The sequence below is a fragment of the Bos grunniens genome, chromosome 5 (assembly GCF_055505025.1).
Source record: "Bos grunniens cultivar Pamir isolate PY7600 chromosome 5, Bosgru_T2T1.0, whole genome shotgun sequence".
In the NCBI taxonomy this organism is placed as follows: domain Eukaryota; kingdom Metazoa; phylum Chordata; class Mammalia; order Artiodactyla; family Bovidae; genus Bos; species Bos grunniens.
Window position 1 is genome coordinate 68,723,705 of NC_141169.1, and position 16,803 is coordinate 68,740,507.

Consider the following 16,803-nt stretch of genomic DNA (forward strand, 5'->3'; position numbering starts at 1 on the left):
CTTTCACTCTATAAAGTGTCCCAGTTGAGGATGATTGAATTTCTGTGGTTACCCTGTCTATAGTAAACTTGGCATTAGTAATGGTACAGCTGGTCGATAAAAAAAAACCCTTGCATAGCTATTTTAAGGTACTGTAGGAATGAATATTTGGAAGATGCATGTGCTGTCACTTCTGAGTGTCTTCTGCACAATGTGCTCTTACTTAAAATGTTAAAACCTTTAATCTAGTCTTAATTCAAAATTGTTTGCACCCTAAATACACCTCTCCATTGCAAATACTAACATTCAAGTATAAATAGATTGCTGTGATTGACAATTTGTGTCAGTTGGAAATGTTTAAGATGAAATTCAAATAATGGTTTTGAAACATTTTAGCTTCATTTTGGTAGGTCCCTTTTTTAAAAAATTTCTGGAAGTTGAGGTAATTCTCTATTATTAGATTAAGTTGCTAATATACTTGTTTTTATTTTTAGAAACTATGTCATGGTCAAAACCAGAAACTAAAGGGACAGTGCCACTTCCACGAAGCCTTCATACAGCCAGTGTTATAGGAAATAAGTATGGTGTTATTTTGTATTTTGGTCTTTTTTTCTTTTTAACAAACTTAAGAAAGATATGTACAAAGAAGAGTGATGCTGCTAGTTTCTTGAAGATGATTTGATAATGCTTGCTTGCACTAACTGAAACCAAAATAATATGTGCACAGGAGCTAAAGTAGCATGCATTTTCTTGTCACACTCTTTCTTCTGCTTCTTTGTATTCCTTACCTCATGCACAGAGTAGGTATTACATAAGGGTAAGGCAGGGTGATGTCAAACTTATCCGTCCTCCATCAATAGATTTGACACATGTAACTCATTGTTTCTTCTTACACATTTTTGGTACTGCTTGATTCATACTCAGGTGTATATTTAGCTTCTGTGTTTAATGATTATACTTTGGATGGCATTATGGATAGAAGGTGAACTCTGTAACCAGATTACCTGAATTCAGGTCTCAGCTTGGATACTTGTACTGTCTGTTCAGGGGCAAAGAAACTTAATCTGTCTGTACTTCAGATTACTCGAGTATCAGTCAGTTCAGTTCAGTCTCTCAGTCATGTCCGACTCTTTGTGACCCCATGGACTGCAGCACACCAGGCCTCCCTGTCCATCACCAACTCCCAGAGTTTACTCAAACTCATGTCCATTGAGTCAGTAATGCCATCCAACCATCTCATCCTCTGTCATCCCCTTCTCATCCCGCCTTCAATCTTACCCAGCATCAGGGTCTTTTCAAATAAGTCAGCTCTTCACATCAGGTGGCCAAAGTATTGGAATTTAAGCTTCAGCATCAGTCCTTCCAATGAATATTCAAGACCAGTTTCTTTTAGGATGGACTGGTTGGATCTCCTTGCAGTCCAAGGGACTCTCAAGAGTCTTCTCCAACACCACAGTTCAAAGCATCAATTCTTTGGTGCTCAGCTTTCTTTATAGTCCAACTCTCACATCCATACATGACCACTGGAAAAATCATAGCCTTGACTAGACAGACCTTTGTTGGCAAAGTAATGTCTCTGCTTTTGAATATGCTAAGTTGGTCATAACTTTCCTTCCAAGGAGTGAGCATCTTCTAATTTCATGGCTGCAGTCACCATCTGCAGTGATTTTGGAGCCCCAAAAAATAAAGTCAGCCACTGTTTCCACTGTTTCCCCATCTATTTGCCATGAAGTGATGGGACCAGATGCCATGATCTTTGTTTTATGAATGTTGAGCTTTAAACCAACTCAAGTATAAAATGGGGATAACAGTAAAACCTCCTTCACAAGGCTCCCATGAGGACTGAATGAATCAGTACATGCAAAATGCTTCCAACAGTGCCAGGTACATAAAGAGCACTCCTTCAAGGTTAACTGTCATCAACAAGTTCCCTTTTTTATGCAACACTGAGCCAGGATTAGGAATATTGTTTCAAGTAGAATTTAAGTAAGTACTTATCTCTGTAGAGACTTTATCTTAAAGGTAATCTTTTAGGAGACAACAGTTATAATTTAGAACCTCATTAGTTCTTCTCAAAAATAACCATAAGCAAAATCTAATAAGATATTCATTTTTTTAAACAGCAGAACTCTTTTATAAAATGTGGTTTTCTACTGGAACTGTAATATAGAAAACAGATTTTAAAAAACAGAGCTTCTCTGGTTGGCGTGAGGCTACATGGCCTAATCTCTGCCTGATGAGCCTTACCTTTTCAGTAACCACTGGGTATGTCTCAAGAACCTTTAGGGCTCTGAGGAACATAGTTTAATGTTTTTTGTTTGATGATATCAGTGACCAAAGTTATATGAAACTGAATTCTCTTTGGTTACTATACACATCAATTCTAAATTTGACTTTCAATGTCCTGCTTCTGGCTGAGGTACCCCTTAGTATATTGCATACAATATTGATTTTTAAATGTGTTATAATTGAAATATTTTCTACTTTAAATAACTGGCCAGAGAGCAATTATTTTGATTCTGTATGGCTTCATAAACTCTAGAATGAAGACCACTTTATTCATTATCGTATTTGCATTTCCTTGACAGTGATAAGTGATAAGTGATTTTAAAAAGAAAACCAGCTCCTTTATGTTTTCCTTTTGTTGTTCAGGATGTACATCTTTGGTGGATGGGTTCCACATAAGGGGGAGAATATTGAGACTTCACCTCATGATTGTGAATGGAGGTGTACCAGTTCATTTTCTTACCTGAATCTTGGTGAGTCTTTTAAGAATTATTTACTAAAATAAAATTTATTAATAAAATAATTTTTATTATTTTGTCATTTAAGAGAAGTTGATCAGTCATGGATATTTCTATGTTTAGATACAGCAGAATGGACAACCCTAGTATCAGATTCTCAGGAAGATAAAAAAAATTCAAGACCAAGACCAAGAGCTGGACACTGTGCTGTTGCAATTGGCACTCGATTATATTTTTGGAGTGGAAGAGACGGCTACAAAAAAGCACTGAATAGTCAAGTTTGCTGCAAGGATCTTTGGTATCTTGATACTGGTAGGTAAGAGTATTTAACAAACAAAGTTTTTCCTTAGATAAATAATCAAGTAATGTCTATCTTTTGAGCTCGCTATCATGTCACTACCTCTCTTTTTCATAATTAAAAATGAATGGAAGAAATGATATATATAGATATTTTCCATTCTAGAGGAGTTTCTTAATTTCCCTTTCCTTGAGTTTAGAGTGAATTTAGTGACTCCCATCTGAAGAGTAGAGTATGGAAAGAGAAAACTAGTAGCTTTGCAGTGTAGAAACCTGGTAAGCATCACCTTAAGTAATCAAGGTCAGTATCACCAGTGATAAGTTGTGTTGGTATCAGTTAGTCCCTGCCTCCCATATCATGTGATAAGAAGATACTTCACCTCTGTGGTACTTTTCCCCAAAATGCATAATACCGTTCTAAATATGAGGACATATCAGACAAATCCAAACTGAGGGACATTCTAGATGTTTTACAGGATATGTGAACAATATTGTTCAAAAGTTTAAAGTGATAAAAAACAAGGAAAGACTAAGAAATAGTCACAGATTAGAGGAGACTAAGGAGATATGATGATTAAATATAAGGTGATATCCTGGAACAAAAACCATTTATTGAAAAAGTGGTAAAACCTGAATAGTCTGTAGTTTGGTTAATAAATAGTGTTGTTTAGTTGTTCAGTTGTGTCCAGCTCTTTTGCAACCGCATGGACTGTGTAGCCTGCCAGGTTCCTCTGTCCATGGGATTTCCCAGGCAAGAATACTGGAGTGGGATGCCATTTCCTTCTCCAGGGGATCTTCCTGACCCAGGGATTGAACCTGTGTCTTCTGCATTGGCATGTAGATTCACCACTGAACCACAAGGGAAGCCTTGATAAATACTGTTATTCCAGAGTTCATTTCTTAGTTTTAACAAGTGTATTAGCATTAGGAAATAATGAGTAAAAGGTATATGGGAACTCTGCAATTCTTCTATAAATCTAAAATTATTCCAAAATAAAAAGTTTTTTTAAGAAGTATTATAATAAAAAACAATTTTTAGTATAGAACTCACATCCATTTTTCCATAAATATTTATTGATTTATTGGTTGACAGCTGTGAATAGGAACTGTTCTAAATGCTGAGAATAAATCAGTGAATAAGACTGATAACATCTGTCCTCTCAAAGAACTTATATTCTATAAGAGAGTGTGAGGATAGAAGGTTGATGGGCAGTTATCAGACAAATAAACAAAATAAATTTAGTTTTGGGTAAGTATCTGAAGACAGTAAAATAGAACAATAAGATAGTATTGGGAGGTACTAGGAATGGGGTGAAGTGGGGTGGCTACTGGAGAATGGGTAGTCAGGAAAGGGTGAACTGGCATTTGAGATGTAATCCAAATGAAGAGGGCATGACAACCCATTCCAGTATTCTTGCCTGGAGAATCCCATGGACAGAGGAGCCTGGCGGTCTACAGTCTATAGGGTTGCAAAGAGTCGGACATGACTGAAGCGATTTAGCACAGCACAGCACCAAATGATGAGAGAGTGCTATCCATGTAAAAAATGGGGAGGGGACACTACAGGAAGTATGAAAAGCAAGTATGAGGGCCCTGAGATGGGAATACCTGGCATGTTTGGCACTAGATCTGAGCTGAGTAAAAGAGTGTAGGCATGGAGATTAGAGTGATGACCACAGGGCAGATCATGTAGGACCTGGAACATCATGGTCAAGATTGCATTGTTTTTAAAATACAATGGTAGAGGGATTTATTAGTTTGGAGGAGAGATGTGTCATAATCTGATGTGTATTTTGGAATTGTCAATGAACTTGTGTGGAAAATAAATTGTAGGGGGCAAAAGTAGACACAGAGAGACAAAAAGAGGCTTTTGCAGTCGTCAAAGAAATCTTCGACTCTAGAGGTGGAGAGAGTGGAGAAGTTTGAAATGTATTTTACACTTCTTGTTAACAGAACTGACTGATGAGTTGGTGTGGCAGTTGACAGAAAGAGAAAAAAACGATGACGTTTTTACCTTGAATAATGTGGCATTATTTCCATTTACTGAGATGGGAAAGATTGTGGAGAAAACAGGCTTGTGGAGAAAATGAAAAGTTCCATTTAAACCTTGCTAAGTTTGAAATAAGGAGATCAGTTAAGCAGTTGAGGGAATAAAGAAATCTGGAAGGCAGTAGAGAAATCAGATCTGGAGACATAATATGTGTTGTTTTATGAGAAAAGCAGTTATAAAACATACCTATGATTCCAGTTTTTCTTTTAAGTGTATAAACAGGAAAATCTGTAAGGGTATACTGTGTACCAAAGTGATAATAGCTAAGAGGTGAGAGTATACATTTTTTAAAAAGGTTTTCTCTCTTATCTGTATTTTCTGCAGTAGCATGTGTTGCTTTTATAATGTAGAAAGTTTAATTTTAAAATTAAGATTTAAAATTTTTTCAAGATACTTGAAAAAGTAATAAATGGAACAATTAAGTTAGAGGCTAAATGCTTTCTATGCAAAAAGTAGAAAAATGAACATATTAGGCTAGGAGTTAGGAAAAAAATACAGAAAATTGAACTTATGATTCATCTTTGAAGTTGGGAATTATGAGCTGATGTCTAAGGATAAGATTCTAATCAGTCTCTGAGATTAAAAGAAAAATGTGCACATATAAATTTTTTCCAGTAGCAACTATGTTACTCTAACAAGATTATCTAAGAGATCTGAGACTTTTAAAAGATTAAAAATCACTGTCTCTGAATGGCCAGTTTTTCATAAACCTTTCCATAAAAGGCTATAGACAGGAATATCTGTCTAAAAGTAATCATGGCCACTATCATGAAGATAAAATTTAGATTTTGCTTTTTCTCTTGCTAACTTGGCATCAGTTTGGGTAGGGGAGGGATATAAAGATTCTTCATCTTGCCTTTTTTTTAAACTTTTAGTTAAGTTTTGTGCACTTGAGAACATATAAAGATTAGTATACTTCCATAAGGTGTTTTAAAAAATGAAAAACAGCAGTCTTTTGCTCCCACTTTCCTCCCATCTTACTTGTTTCACAAGCATGTGCTTTCAGGTTTGTTAAACAGTTCCTATGGTATTTACCTTCATAGCTCCATATGACATGAATATATTACTCTTTTTTCAGTTTAGTCATAATATGCTCATTTTTCAAACTGTGGAAGTCATGGAAGTCAAGGATTTCTCACTTCTTCCCACCACTCCTTACCTCTCTCCTATGTACCTTTTCTAACCCCCACTCTCTCAGTCTGACTGATTATGATCACACCATCATTTTGTTAGATGAGAGTTCAGTGTTTTACATTCAGTTCAGTTCAGTTGCTCAGTCATGTCTGACTCTTTGAGACCCCATGAACTGCAGCATGCCAGGCCTCCCTGTCCATCACCAACTCCCAGAGTCCACCCAAACGCATGTCCATTGAGTTGATGATGCCATCCAACCATCTCATCCTCTGTTGTCCCCTTTTCCTCCTGCCCTCAATCTTTCCCAGCATCAGGGTCTTTTCAAATGAGTCAGCTCTTCCCATCAGGTGGCCAAGGTATTGGAGTTTCAGCTTCAACATCAGTCCTTCCAATGAACACCCAGGACTGATCTCCTTTAGGATGGACTGGTTGGACCTCCTTGCAGTCCAAGGGATTCTCAATAACCTTCTCCAACACCACAGTTCAAAAGCATCAATTCTTGGGCGCTCAGCTCTCTTTATAGTCCAACTCTCACATACATACATGACCACTGGAAAAACCATAGCCTTGACTAGATGGACCTTTAACCATATAAACATATTAACAGGTAAGCTATGTAGAATACCTAGAGAGGTGATTATCTCTCTTGTACAACTTCTTCATTTGCTTTGGATTAGTAATGGTCACCTTGTTTTAGATTTGTATATATTTACCACTAATTCAGTCTATGCTCTCTTGTTTAAATCTTCTCTCATTATGGTTAGATGCATCAGATATTCTATCAGATTTCCTCACCTTGAAGAAATTTCTCCTCCTCCAATCTGGGATGTAAAGGGTATATTGGAACTCTGCCTTCTACAGATTAAACACACCTATCCTCTTAGAGTTTCCCTTCGTCATCTTCCTGAGGATGTCTTTGGCTTATCACCTGTGCTGGATTCCCTGCTTCCTGGATCTCTTATTTTCCCCTTTCTTAGTTTACTTCCTCATTTTTTGTAGAACACATCCCAGGAAAAGGGTGCATAGGTGATATATTTATTTTGAGATTTTGCATTGTTTGAAAATACATTCAGTATTCCTTCCCACCACATTGGCAGTTTGAGTGGAAATAGAGTTGTATATTGGAAGTCATTATCCTTCAGAATTTTGGAAGCTGGGGAAAATATTTTTCGAAAGGTGTTATATTGTATTCAAACTTCTGGTGTTTTTGTTGAGAAGTCTAAACCACTTCTGATTTTTGGCCCTTTTAAATGTGAACTTCCCCCTCATGCTTAATAGCTTTTAGGATTTTTTCCTTGTCACTACTGTTCTTAAATTTTATGATATGTGTTGTATGTCTTGTTGTGTGTCTTTTTTTAATTCCTTGTGTTGAGTACTCAGTGAGTCCATTCAGTCTGGAAGCTCATGTTCTTCAGTTGTAGAAATTTTCTTGATTTATTTCACTGATTTACACCCTGCTGTTTTCTCTATTTTTCTTCATGTAACTTCTGTTATGTGGGTGGTGTATCTTCTGGACTTGTCTATTTGTCTGCTTTTTCTTAGGTATGGGTTGCCTTACTTTGAGACACATAAATAAACTGAGTTGTGAATAGGATCATGGAGGAATTTACATGGGAGTAGTTGAAGGAACTTGGCTTAATTATCCTGTAAAATAGGGTCATAAGACTTTTTTTGGTAAAGACCCAGAGGGTAGATATTTTAAGTTTTGTGTGCCATATGATCTCTGTTATCGAAGTCACTCAGTCATGTCCAACTCTTTGCAACCCCGTGGACTGTAGCCCACCAAGCTCCTCCGTCCATGGGATTCTCCAGGCAAGAATACTGGAGTGGGTTGCCATTTCCTTCTCCAGGGCATCCTCCCGACCCAGGGATTGAACCCAGGTCTCCCACATTGCAGGCAGATGCTTTAACCTCTGAGCCACCAGGGAAGCCCCCATGATCTCTATTACAACTACTCAACTCTACTGGTGTAGCATAAAAGGAGTCATGTTGTTGTTTAGTTGTTTAATCCTGTCTGACTCTTTTGCAACCCTGTGGACTGTAGCCCTCCAGTCTCCTTTGTCCGTGGGATTTCCCAGGCAAGAATACTGGAGTGGACTGTCATTTCCTTCTCCAGGGGATCTTCCCTACCCAGGGATAGAGATCTTCCCTACTCTTTCCCTTCCCTTCCCTTCAAACCCACAGGGAAGCCCAAAAACTGGACTCATAGCCAATGCATAAACAAATGAACATAGGTGTATTTCAGTAAAACTTTATTTACAAAAGTAGGCATAAACTGGATCTGGCCCATGAGCCATAGTTTGTTTTTGCTGACCCCTATTCTAAAAGATACAAAGAGATAGATATTAGACTTGTTATATAAAGATTATAACTTACAGATTTCGGCTCAGTGAACTGAAACTGTTAGGCGTTCAGTCGTGTCCAACTCTCTTTGTGACTGCATGAACTGTGACCCACCAGGCTTCTCTGTCCATGGAATTCTCCAGGCAAGAATACTGGAGTGGGTTGCCATTTCCTTCCCCAGGGGATCTTCCCAACCCAGGAATCAAACCTGAGTCTTCCGCTGCAGGCAGATTCTTTGCCCTCTGAGCCACCAAGGAATTTCAACTGACTAGAAGAATAGATTTTCCTTATGTAACTGTCTAGAGATGGAATATACTGCTCTGGGATTTGTGAGTTCCCTAATTTGGTAGGTAAGCAAAAAGAAAACTGGGATATTGTAGAAGTAATTTTAGGTACTTTTTTCCAGTTCTAAGAGTCCATGATTGTAACTTGTTTTAGAAATGTTGGTAATATTTTATGCCAAAATAATTACCTGTTTTGAGTAGTACAAGTTTTGATAAGAAGGTATTAACTTCAAAGAAGTTATGTTTTTCCAAAATATCAGCTCTAAATCATATTTGCTAACATTAACAGTATTTCTAACATGTATTCTCTTGGCTTAAAATTGGCTCATAAAATTAAAAGCTCCTGAAGAAGGTAAAATATTTATAGCTGTAACTGTCAAGTACTTGGTTTTCCCCCCTCTTCTAGGATTAATTTTTTTTTTTAATTTGGTGACTCAGCTTAGACCTGGATTATTTTGTTTGTAGTTTTATTTGCATAAGTAATTAGATAAATACATTGAATCAGAACTCTAAATTATTTTCATTTGACCTGCTATAGCTTTTCTTATCTGAGTAAATTTTTTCCCTCTTAGTGAACAGATGAAATATTCATTGCTTTTATTGTTTTCAGAATTCCAGGTCTGTACAAACTATATAGAGAAACTGTTGATACATTTGAAACTTAAATACTTAATCCAGTTTTGTTCTTTAGAGAAACCACCGGCACCATCACAAGTACAACTGATCAAAGCCACTACCAATTCTTTTCATGTCAAATGGGATGAAGTGCCTACAGTCGAGGGCTATCTTTTGCAGTTGAATACAGACTTGCCATACCAAGCTGTATCATCAGATCCTTCAGCATCACCAAATATGCAAGGTAGTATAATTTTCACACTTAGAGCATGTATGCTCATATGCTTTATGAAAAAAAGATAACTATAGAAAAGCTTGTGATTAGATCTGGTTTAAGAAATGTTATGCTATGATGTTTCCTACCTGGTAAATCAACTATGTTTCAACTCTGAAACTTGGCTGTATTACCATCATGATATAGTAGAACACATACATATGTAGGGTAGAATGTTTTTTTTGTAGTTCATTTCGATGTGCTTTCTTAATTTGACATGATACTTGTTTAATTAGTTTTTGTAAATATTTCAGCTTTCAAAAATATTTTTAACTAACAGGCATTTGGAAAGTAAAAGCAAATTTAATTTTACATGTTCTTCCAAAAAGGATTTAAATCAACTATTAAGCAGACTATTAAGAAAACAGATAAACTTTGATAGTTACTACTTTTTAAACCTTTAATATGTAACTTTTAAAAATATTTGATTGTAACATATTTTCTTGGAAGTTTATTTATAGCATATCAGTCTGAACTTTCCTATTCCTACAGGAGTCAGGATGGACCCTCACAGACAAGGCAGTAATAGCATCATTCCTAACAGTGTAAGTTGAAAAAATGTATAATGGTAAATGAATGTTTATGGTTATAGTGCCAGTTTTTATTAATATTTTATATTACCTTAGGATAGGGAGTCTCAACCATGGCTATACATCACATTCACCTCTGAGATGAAAAACAGATAAACACAGGTTCCCATGCCTTTCCCCAGATCCAGTGAAACAGAATCTTTAAGATGATGAACAGGTAACTGTTTTTAAGGAAAGCTCTGCATATCATTGTGACAGTAGCCTGAATTAAGAACCCTTGGCTGGGAGATTGAAGTCTCATTGCACATAGTATCAGAGGCTAATATACACATAAGCATACACACCATATATATTTAAAAAAATAAATTTAGGTGGTACTACAAGGTTTATAATAAAAAGCAACAGTCCCCTACTCTGTTCCTATTTGCTCTTGATCCTGCCTCTCTAGAAACTACTACTTTCAAATATTTTATCTTTCTTCTGTATCTACCTTTATGCGTATAAATAAAATCCTTGTGCTGCCACTTCCTGACTTTCTAGTTTTAGATCAATTGTCTTCAATAATGGAAGATGAAGATTTTTTTTGTCTCTTAAAATATTGCTGTTTCCTCCCCTTTCTCTTCACATGCACTTATAATATTTTTAGTTGAATCATTATGTGATATTTACATTGTGATGATGACATACTCAGAGCTGAGCCCTGTAATGTGCTATGAACATTGTTCCTTTTTCATGTAATTTTTTGTTTTTCTTGGCATTGTTAACTGCCTTACTCTTTCATTTGCTTGATTTTCTTCTTGCCTATCATTAATTCATACTCTGATTTTCCAATAAAATAATAAAACTCAAAATATTTGAACATATAGTTTCTTTTTTCTTTCTTTACCACCTCTTTGCCCCCATAACCATCCCTACAGAAACCTCTGTCTTGATGCTCTAGTTTGTACTAATTCTTCTCTAAGTCTGCTACTCAGCTGTAATCTTAAAACTTCCATTTGTTTCTTTTTTAAAAAACAAATTTTATTTATTTTTAAATTTTTGGCTGTGCTAGGTCTTCTTTGCTGCATGTAGCCTTTCTCTAGTTGTGGCTAGTAAGGGCTGCTCTCCAGTTGTGGTGCATGGGCTCTTTTTCCTCTCCCCTTTTTTCTTATTTTTTAATTGGAGGAAAATTTCTTTACAATGTGTTGGTTTCTGCTGTACAACAGTGTGAATTAGTCATAAAGAATTTGCCTGCCAATATAGGGGACATGGGTTCAATCCCTGGTCTGGGAAGATTCCACACGCTGCAGGGCAATTAAGCCTGTGCACCACAGCTACCAAAGCCTGCGCTCCCCAGAGCCAGTGCTCCTCAACAAGAGAAGCCACAGCAGTAGCTGTGGCACACAGGCTTAGTTACTCCACAGCATGTGGAATCTGCCCAGACCAGAGACTGAATCCATGTCCCCTGCAGACAACTTCTTAACCACTGGGCCACCAGGGAAGTCCCCGTTTGTTTTTTATTGTAAGCTTCTTTTATCTCTTTTCTGTGTTGGAGCCTATGTTTCTTGATCTCACGTCATTCTCTTTTTTTGATATTCTCCAATAGTTTCCTGAGAAAGGGAGTATGAAAGGTAAACTTTTTAAGGTCTTCCATATCTGAAAATGCCTCTTCTCTGTTTACATTTGGTTGGTAGTTTGGCTGTGTTATAGAATTCTATATTGGAAATGTTTTCCTGAGAAACTGAAAGGCATTTTTCTACTGTCTTGTAGCATTCAGTGATGCTGTTAAGAAGTCGGATGCCACTTGGATTCCTGATCATTTACATGAGACCTAATTGTTTCATTTTAATCCCCAGTTCTCAGAAATTTCAACAAGGATGTACCTTACAGTGTATGTCTTTGCTTTATTCACTGTGCTGTCCCTTCAATGGCCTGTGTCATTCTGGGAACTTAGGGCTTTCATTACTGATTATTTCTTCTTTCCACATTCTCTTTTTTTTTGTTACTCCTGTTATTGAATGATGGTACTCCTGAACTAATCCTCTGATTTAACTTTTTATTTTCTATCTTTTCTTCTGTCTGGTCTGCTTTCTGAAAAGTTTCTTCATTTGTATTATAAATCTCTTATTCAATTTTTAAATATATTCAGCCACATAGTTACTCTCTAAAAGCCTGATCCTACTCTTTCTTTCTTTTATGGCATTTTATTTTTGCTTCAAAAATATAATATCTCTCTTATCTCTTCAAGAATTATGCTTCTTTAAAAAAAGGTTGAGTTATATTCTGCTCTCAGCATTATTTCTTTTTTTCAAGCTCCCTTTAAAAAAAGTTGGTCTTGGACTTCCATATTAGAGCCTGTCAACAAATGTCTGGTGATGCTTAGTATCCTTTCATGTTTAAAGTGAGGCATTAAAAAGGAGCTTGGAGGCTGTCTTAGTCCATTTGGTCTGCTCTAGCAAAATACCATAGCCTAGATGGCTTATAAACAAGAGAAATTTATTTCCTGCATTTCTGGAGTCTGGAAGTCCAAGATCAGGGCACCTGTATGGTCGAGTTCTGGTAAGGAACCTCTGCAGGGTTGCACACTGCTAACTTATCATTGTATCCTCACATGGTGGAAGGAACAACTGATCTTTCTTGGCCACTTTTATAAGGGCACTAGTCACAGCCCAAAGGTGCTGCTTTCTGATACCATTACCTTGGGGGTTAGATTCAACATATAATTGCAGGGGACACAAATATTCAGACCATAGTGGCTCTATGCATATGGGCATGTTTGGTTAGTAGACCTTAAGGAGGGTTTCTGAGTGAGAATCCACAAATACTAGTATCTTTTCTCTTGGACCATTGGGTTTCCTCTGAGACTTCTCCAGCCTCTTGCTTACGGGTTTTAAGCCTGGAGCTTAATGCAGGGTAAGCGGTATGTCTCTGTTCAGTGTACAGACTTAATCCCCATTTTCAGTAGGTTGCCTGTTCTCCAGCCTCACCAGAGATACTGTACCACAGTCCAGAGCCTCCCATTTCAATCTTTGTGCCTACCTTCCTTCTTCAGTTAGAATGGAGGTGTGGAATTTGTTTGCCTTTGTATACTGGAAGAGCAGAGCTGGGGCTACAACTACTTTTTTTTTAAGTTTTAAATTTAATTTTTAATTGAAGGATAATCGCTTTATAGAATTGTGTTGGTTTCTCCCAAACATCAGCGTGAATCAGCCATAGGTATACATATGTCACCCTCTTGAATCTCCTTCCCACCTCCCTCCCCATACAACCACTGTTTATATAGTCTTCCATACAATGGTCCTCTGGTGTTTATTTCCACTCCGTACTTCAGCGTCCAAAGAACCTGATGCCTCCAATTTCCAAGCCTTTCTGGGCTCTTTAGCAAAAATGGTTCACCTGTCCATGACTTTCCATCTACAGGCTCTTAGCTTCAGCCTTTTCTGCTTTATAAAGGCATGCCTCATTTTTTGCACTTCACTCTCAGATAGTATGACATGGGGAGTTCATAGTGAAATAAACTTGAGGTCAAATTCTTGCTTTGCTGCTTGCTGGCTACTTGATCATGGGTATGTTATCTAACATCTCTGAGTCTCATTATTTTCCATTTATAAGCTAGGGTGATATTATCCAATTTATAGAATTCTTGTGAAAATTAAGTGAGATTCAGACTTTATAATATGTATCATGGAGCCTATCAAGTAGTATAATGGTCCCTAATGGTTGTGCATATCATCATCATCATTTATTAACACTAGCATAATCACCATCAATTAGAATGGAGGTAGAGTGTGTATTGGGCTTCCCTGGTAGCTCAGCTGATAAAGAATCTGCCTGCAAAGCAGGAGACCCTGGTTCAATATGTGAGTTGGGAAGATCCCCTGGAGAAAGGAATGGCTACTCACTCCAGTATTCTGCCTGGAGAAGCCCCATGGCCAGAGGGGCCTGGCGGGCTACAGTCCATGCGGTTGCAAAGAGTCACACATGACTGAACGACTGAGCCCAGCACAGAGGGCATATTATGAACAAGTATCCTTTGAGCCATGAGAAATTATAATTGACTGTAGTTCTAATTGACATTAAAGATAGAGACAGAAAAGTAACAAAAAACAGATAACTAAGAAGAGGCAGGAAATATTGGGGTATTTGAATGAAGCCAGATCACTTTTATGGTTCAGCAGACCTAAAGTTATTGCTATATAATAACTGATATTTACATTGGTGATTTGAATTACCAAAAGGTTTAAATGTGTTTATTATAGTATCTTTAAGAAAATAAACAGGTGATTAGGAAGATTGCTATCTAAAATGTTTAATGGTGAAGAATATTGATATATGTATGTATTAAATCTTGATGCCTGTATGGAAAACTCAGTCATACAAAATAATTCGTATGCTTGAAGGTTTCATGTAACAGATTTTTCTTTTAGGATTCAAAAGATCTTTAGTAAGGGCTTCCCAGGTGGTGGTGCTGCTGCTGCTGCTAAGTCACTTCAGTCGTGTCCGACTCTGTGTGACCCCATAGACGGCAGCCCACCAGGCTCCCCTGTCCCTGGGATTCTCCAGGCAAGAACACTGGAGTGGGTTGCCATTTCCTTATCCACTCAGGTGGTGCTATAGTTGTGAAGAATCTTCTTGCCAGTGCAGGAGACATAAGAGACACTGATCCCCAGGTGGGGAAGATCCCCTGGAGGAGGGCATGGCAACCCACTCCAGTATTCTTGCCTGGAGAATCCCATGGACAGGGGAGCCTGGCAGGCTACAGTCCATGGGGTTGCAAAGAGTTGGCAATGACTGGAGTGACTTAGCACACACACAAAATCTTTAGTATACATGTCTAATCTTGTTAAGAAAATTTGACCAGAATGTTAAACTCAGTACCTTGGGAGTTGTCACCTATTCAGTTCAGTTCAGTCGCTTAGTCATGTCCAACTCTTTGAGACCCCATGCACTGTAGCACACCAGGCCTCCCTGTCCATCACCAACTCCTGGAGCTTACTCAAACTCATGTCCATCGAGTTGGTAATGCCATCCAACCATCTCATCCTCTGTCGTCCCCTTCTCCTCCTAGTTTCAGTCTTTCCCAGCATCAGTGTCTTTTCCAAGCAGTCAGTGCTTTGCATCAGGTGGCCAAAGTATTAGAGTTTCAGCTTCACCATCAGTCCTTCCAATGAATATTCAGCACTAATCTCCTTTAGGATTGACTGGTTTGATCTCCTTGCAGTCTAAGGGACTCTCAAGAGTCTTCTCCAACACAAAAGTTCAAAAGCATCAATTCTTTGGCGCTCAGCCTTCTTTATGGCCCAACTCTTACATCCATACATGACTACTGGAAAAAACATAGCTTTGACTAGAGGGACCTTTGTTGGGAAAGTAATGTCTCTGCTTTTTAATATGCTGTCTAGGTTGGTCTAGCTTGTCCGTATTTACTTGAATACTAGCTACCACTTGTAAAATATAAATTTTATTCCCTGGAAATTTACTGTTCCTTTTCCCTTCAGAACTGATCTTTTGAGAATGGATATTAAGTGAAAAGAAATTGTTTTCTTAAGCTATTATAAAATTTAAAGAATAATATAAGGCTATGATTTAAGCTATTTTATATTTTGGAGAATTTATTTTCAAAAGCATTTAAGTTGTAAATTGTTTTGCTTGTTTTTACATATATTTCTATTTAATTGAACATTACTTACTGCAATAAATTATTTTCTTTCTTGTAGATCAGTGATATAGTGAACAGTGTGAAATCTGAACATACAGCCGTGAAAGGAACTTCAGTGAAAAACAAACCAGATATCAAAGCATCAACTGATTCTAATGCCTCTTTGCATTCATCTTTGGCAGCTAATGCTTCTAATCATAATAGTTGTGTGGTGGATATGCTAAGGAAAAATGAAGGTATAAAGATGGCATTTTAAATAAAGCTAAAGCTTTTTATAATAATGATAGAGAATTTTAGAGTCTTTGAAAAAGTAGATGTTACATAGTTTGGATCCAGTTTCAAAAGATGATATATATTACTATATTAACCCTAATTAAAATGATGTCATTATACCAAGCAAGAACTTACCTAAGTAGTGATGATTAGTTATTAACTACAGAATTTAAATGAGGCAAGCTCTCGTATGCCATTTGAGGTTGGCCAGCGTGTTCAGTGTCACTGTTCCATTATTCTATTGTCCTAGTGCTTATAACTATCTGTAATTATTTATTTTGGGTCAGGATTTTGTCTGTCTTGTTCACATATATTTCCCAAGCACCCAGATCCATGCTTGACAAATCGTAGTCACTTAATAAATAAATAAATAAATATTTGTTTAGCAAATAACTGTATTATCCTCAGAAGGATAGTTCATGTATGAGAATTGTTGATTAGCTTGTTGAATGCATGGAACAGCTTATAATTTGATGGCTCTTATATTTAAAAGATTTTAATTTGAATATTCTGATATCATTTGTGATACATTAAATGTTACCTCTGATTTCAGTATCTAAAATTACTTTATAAATCTTATTCTGATATATCCCTGGCATAGTAATATGTGGCTTCATTTTTAATTTGAAAAAATTGTGAGTT

At 37.0% G+C, this 16,803-nt stretch overlaps 1 protein-coding gene across 3 annotated transcripts in view; it reads left to right on the top strand.

Annotated features, from left to right (window-relative positions):
• Positions 1-16,803, top strand: part of HCFC2 (host cell factor C2) — an 88,802-nt gene that overhangs the window by 14,657 nt on the left and 57,342 nt on the right. For all 3 annotated transcript variants that reach the window (XR_015164008.1, XM_086401082.1, XM_086401083.1), the window contains exons 5-10: positions 474-558; positions 2,632-2,738; positions 2,847-3,035; positions 9,523-9,690; positions 10,213-10,265; positions 15,947-16,124. Coding sequence is in view for 2 of the 3 variants with exons in the window: in XM_086401082.1 (XP_086257208.1) it covers positions 474-558; positions 2,632-2,738; positions 2,847-3,035; positions 9,523-9,690; positions 10,213-10,265; positions 15,947-16,124 (780 nt within the window). In the remaining variant the exon portion in view is untranslated. The remainder of the gene's footprint in view (positions 1-473; positions 559-2,631; positions 2,739-2,846; positions 3,036-9,522; positions 9,691-10,212; positions 10,266-15,946; positions 16,125-16,803) is intronic.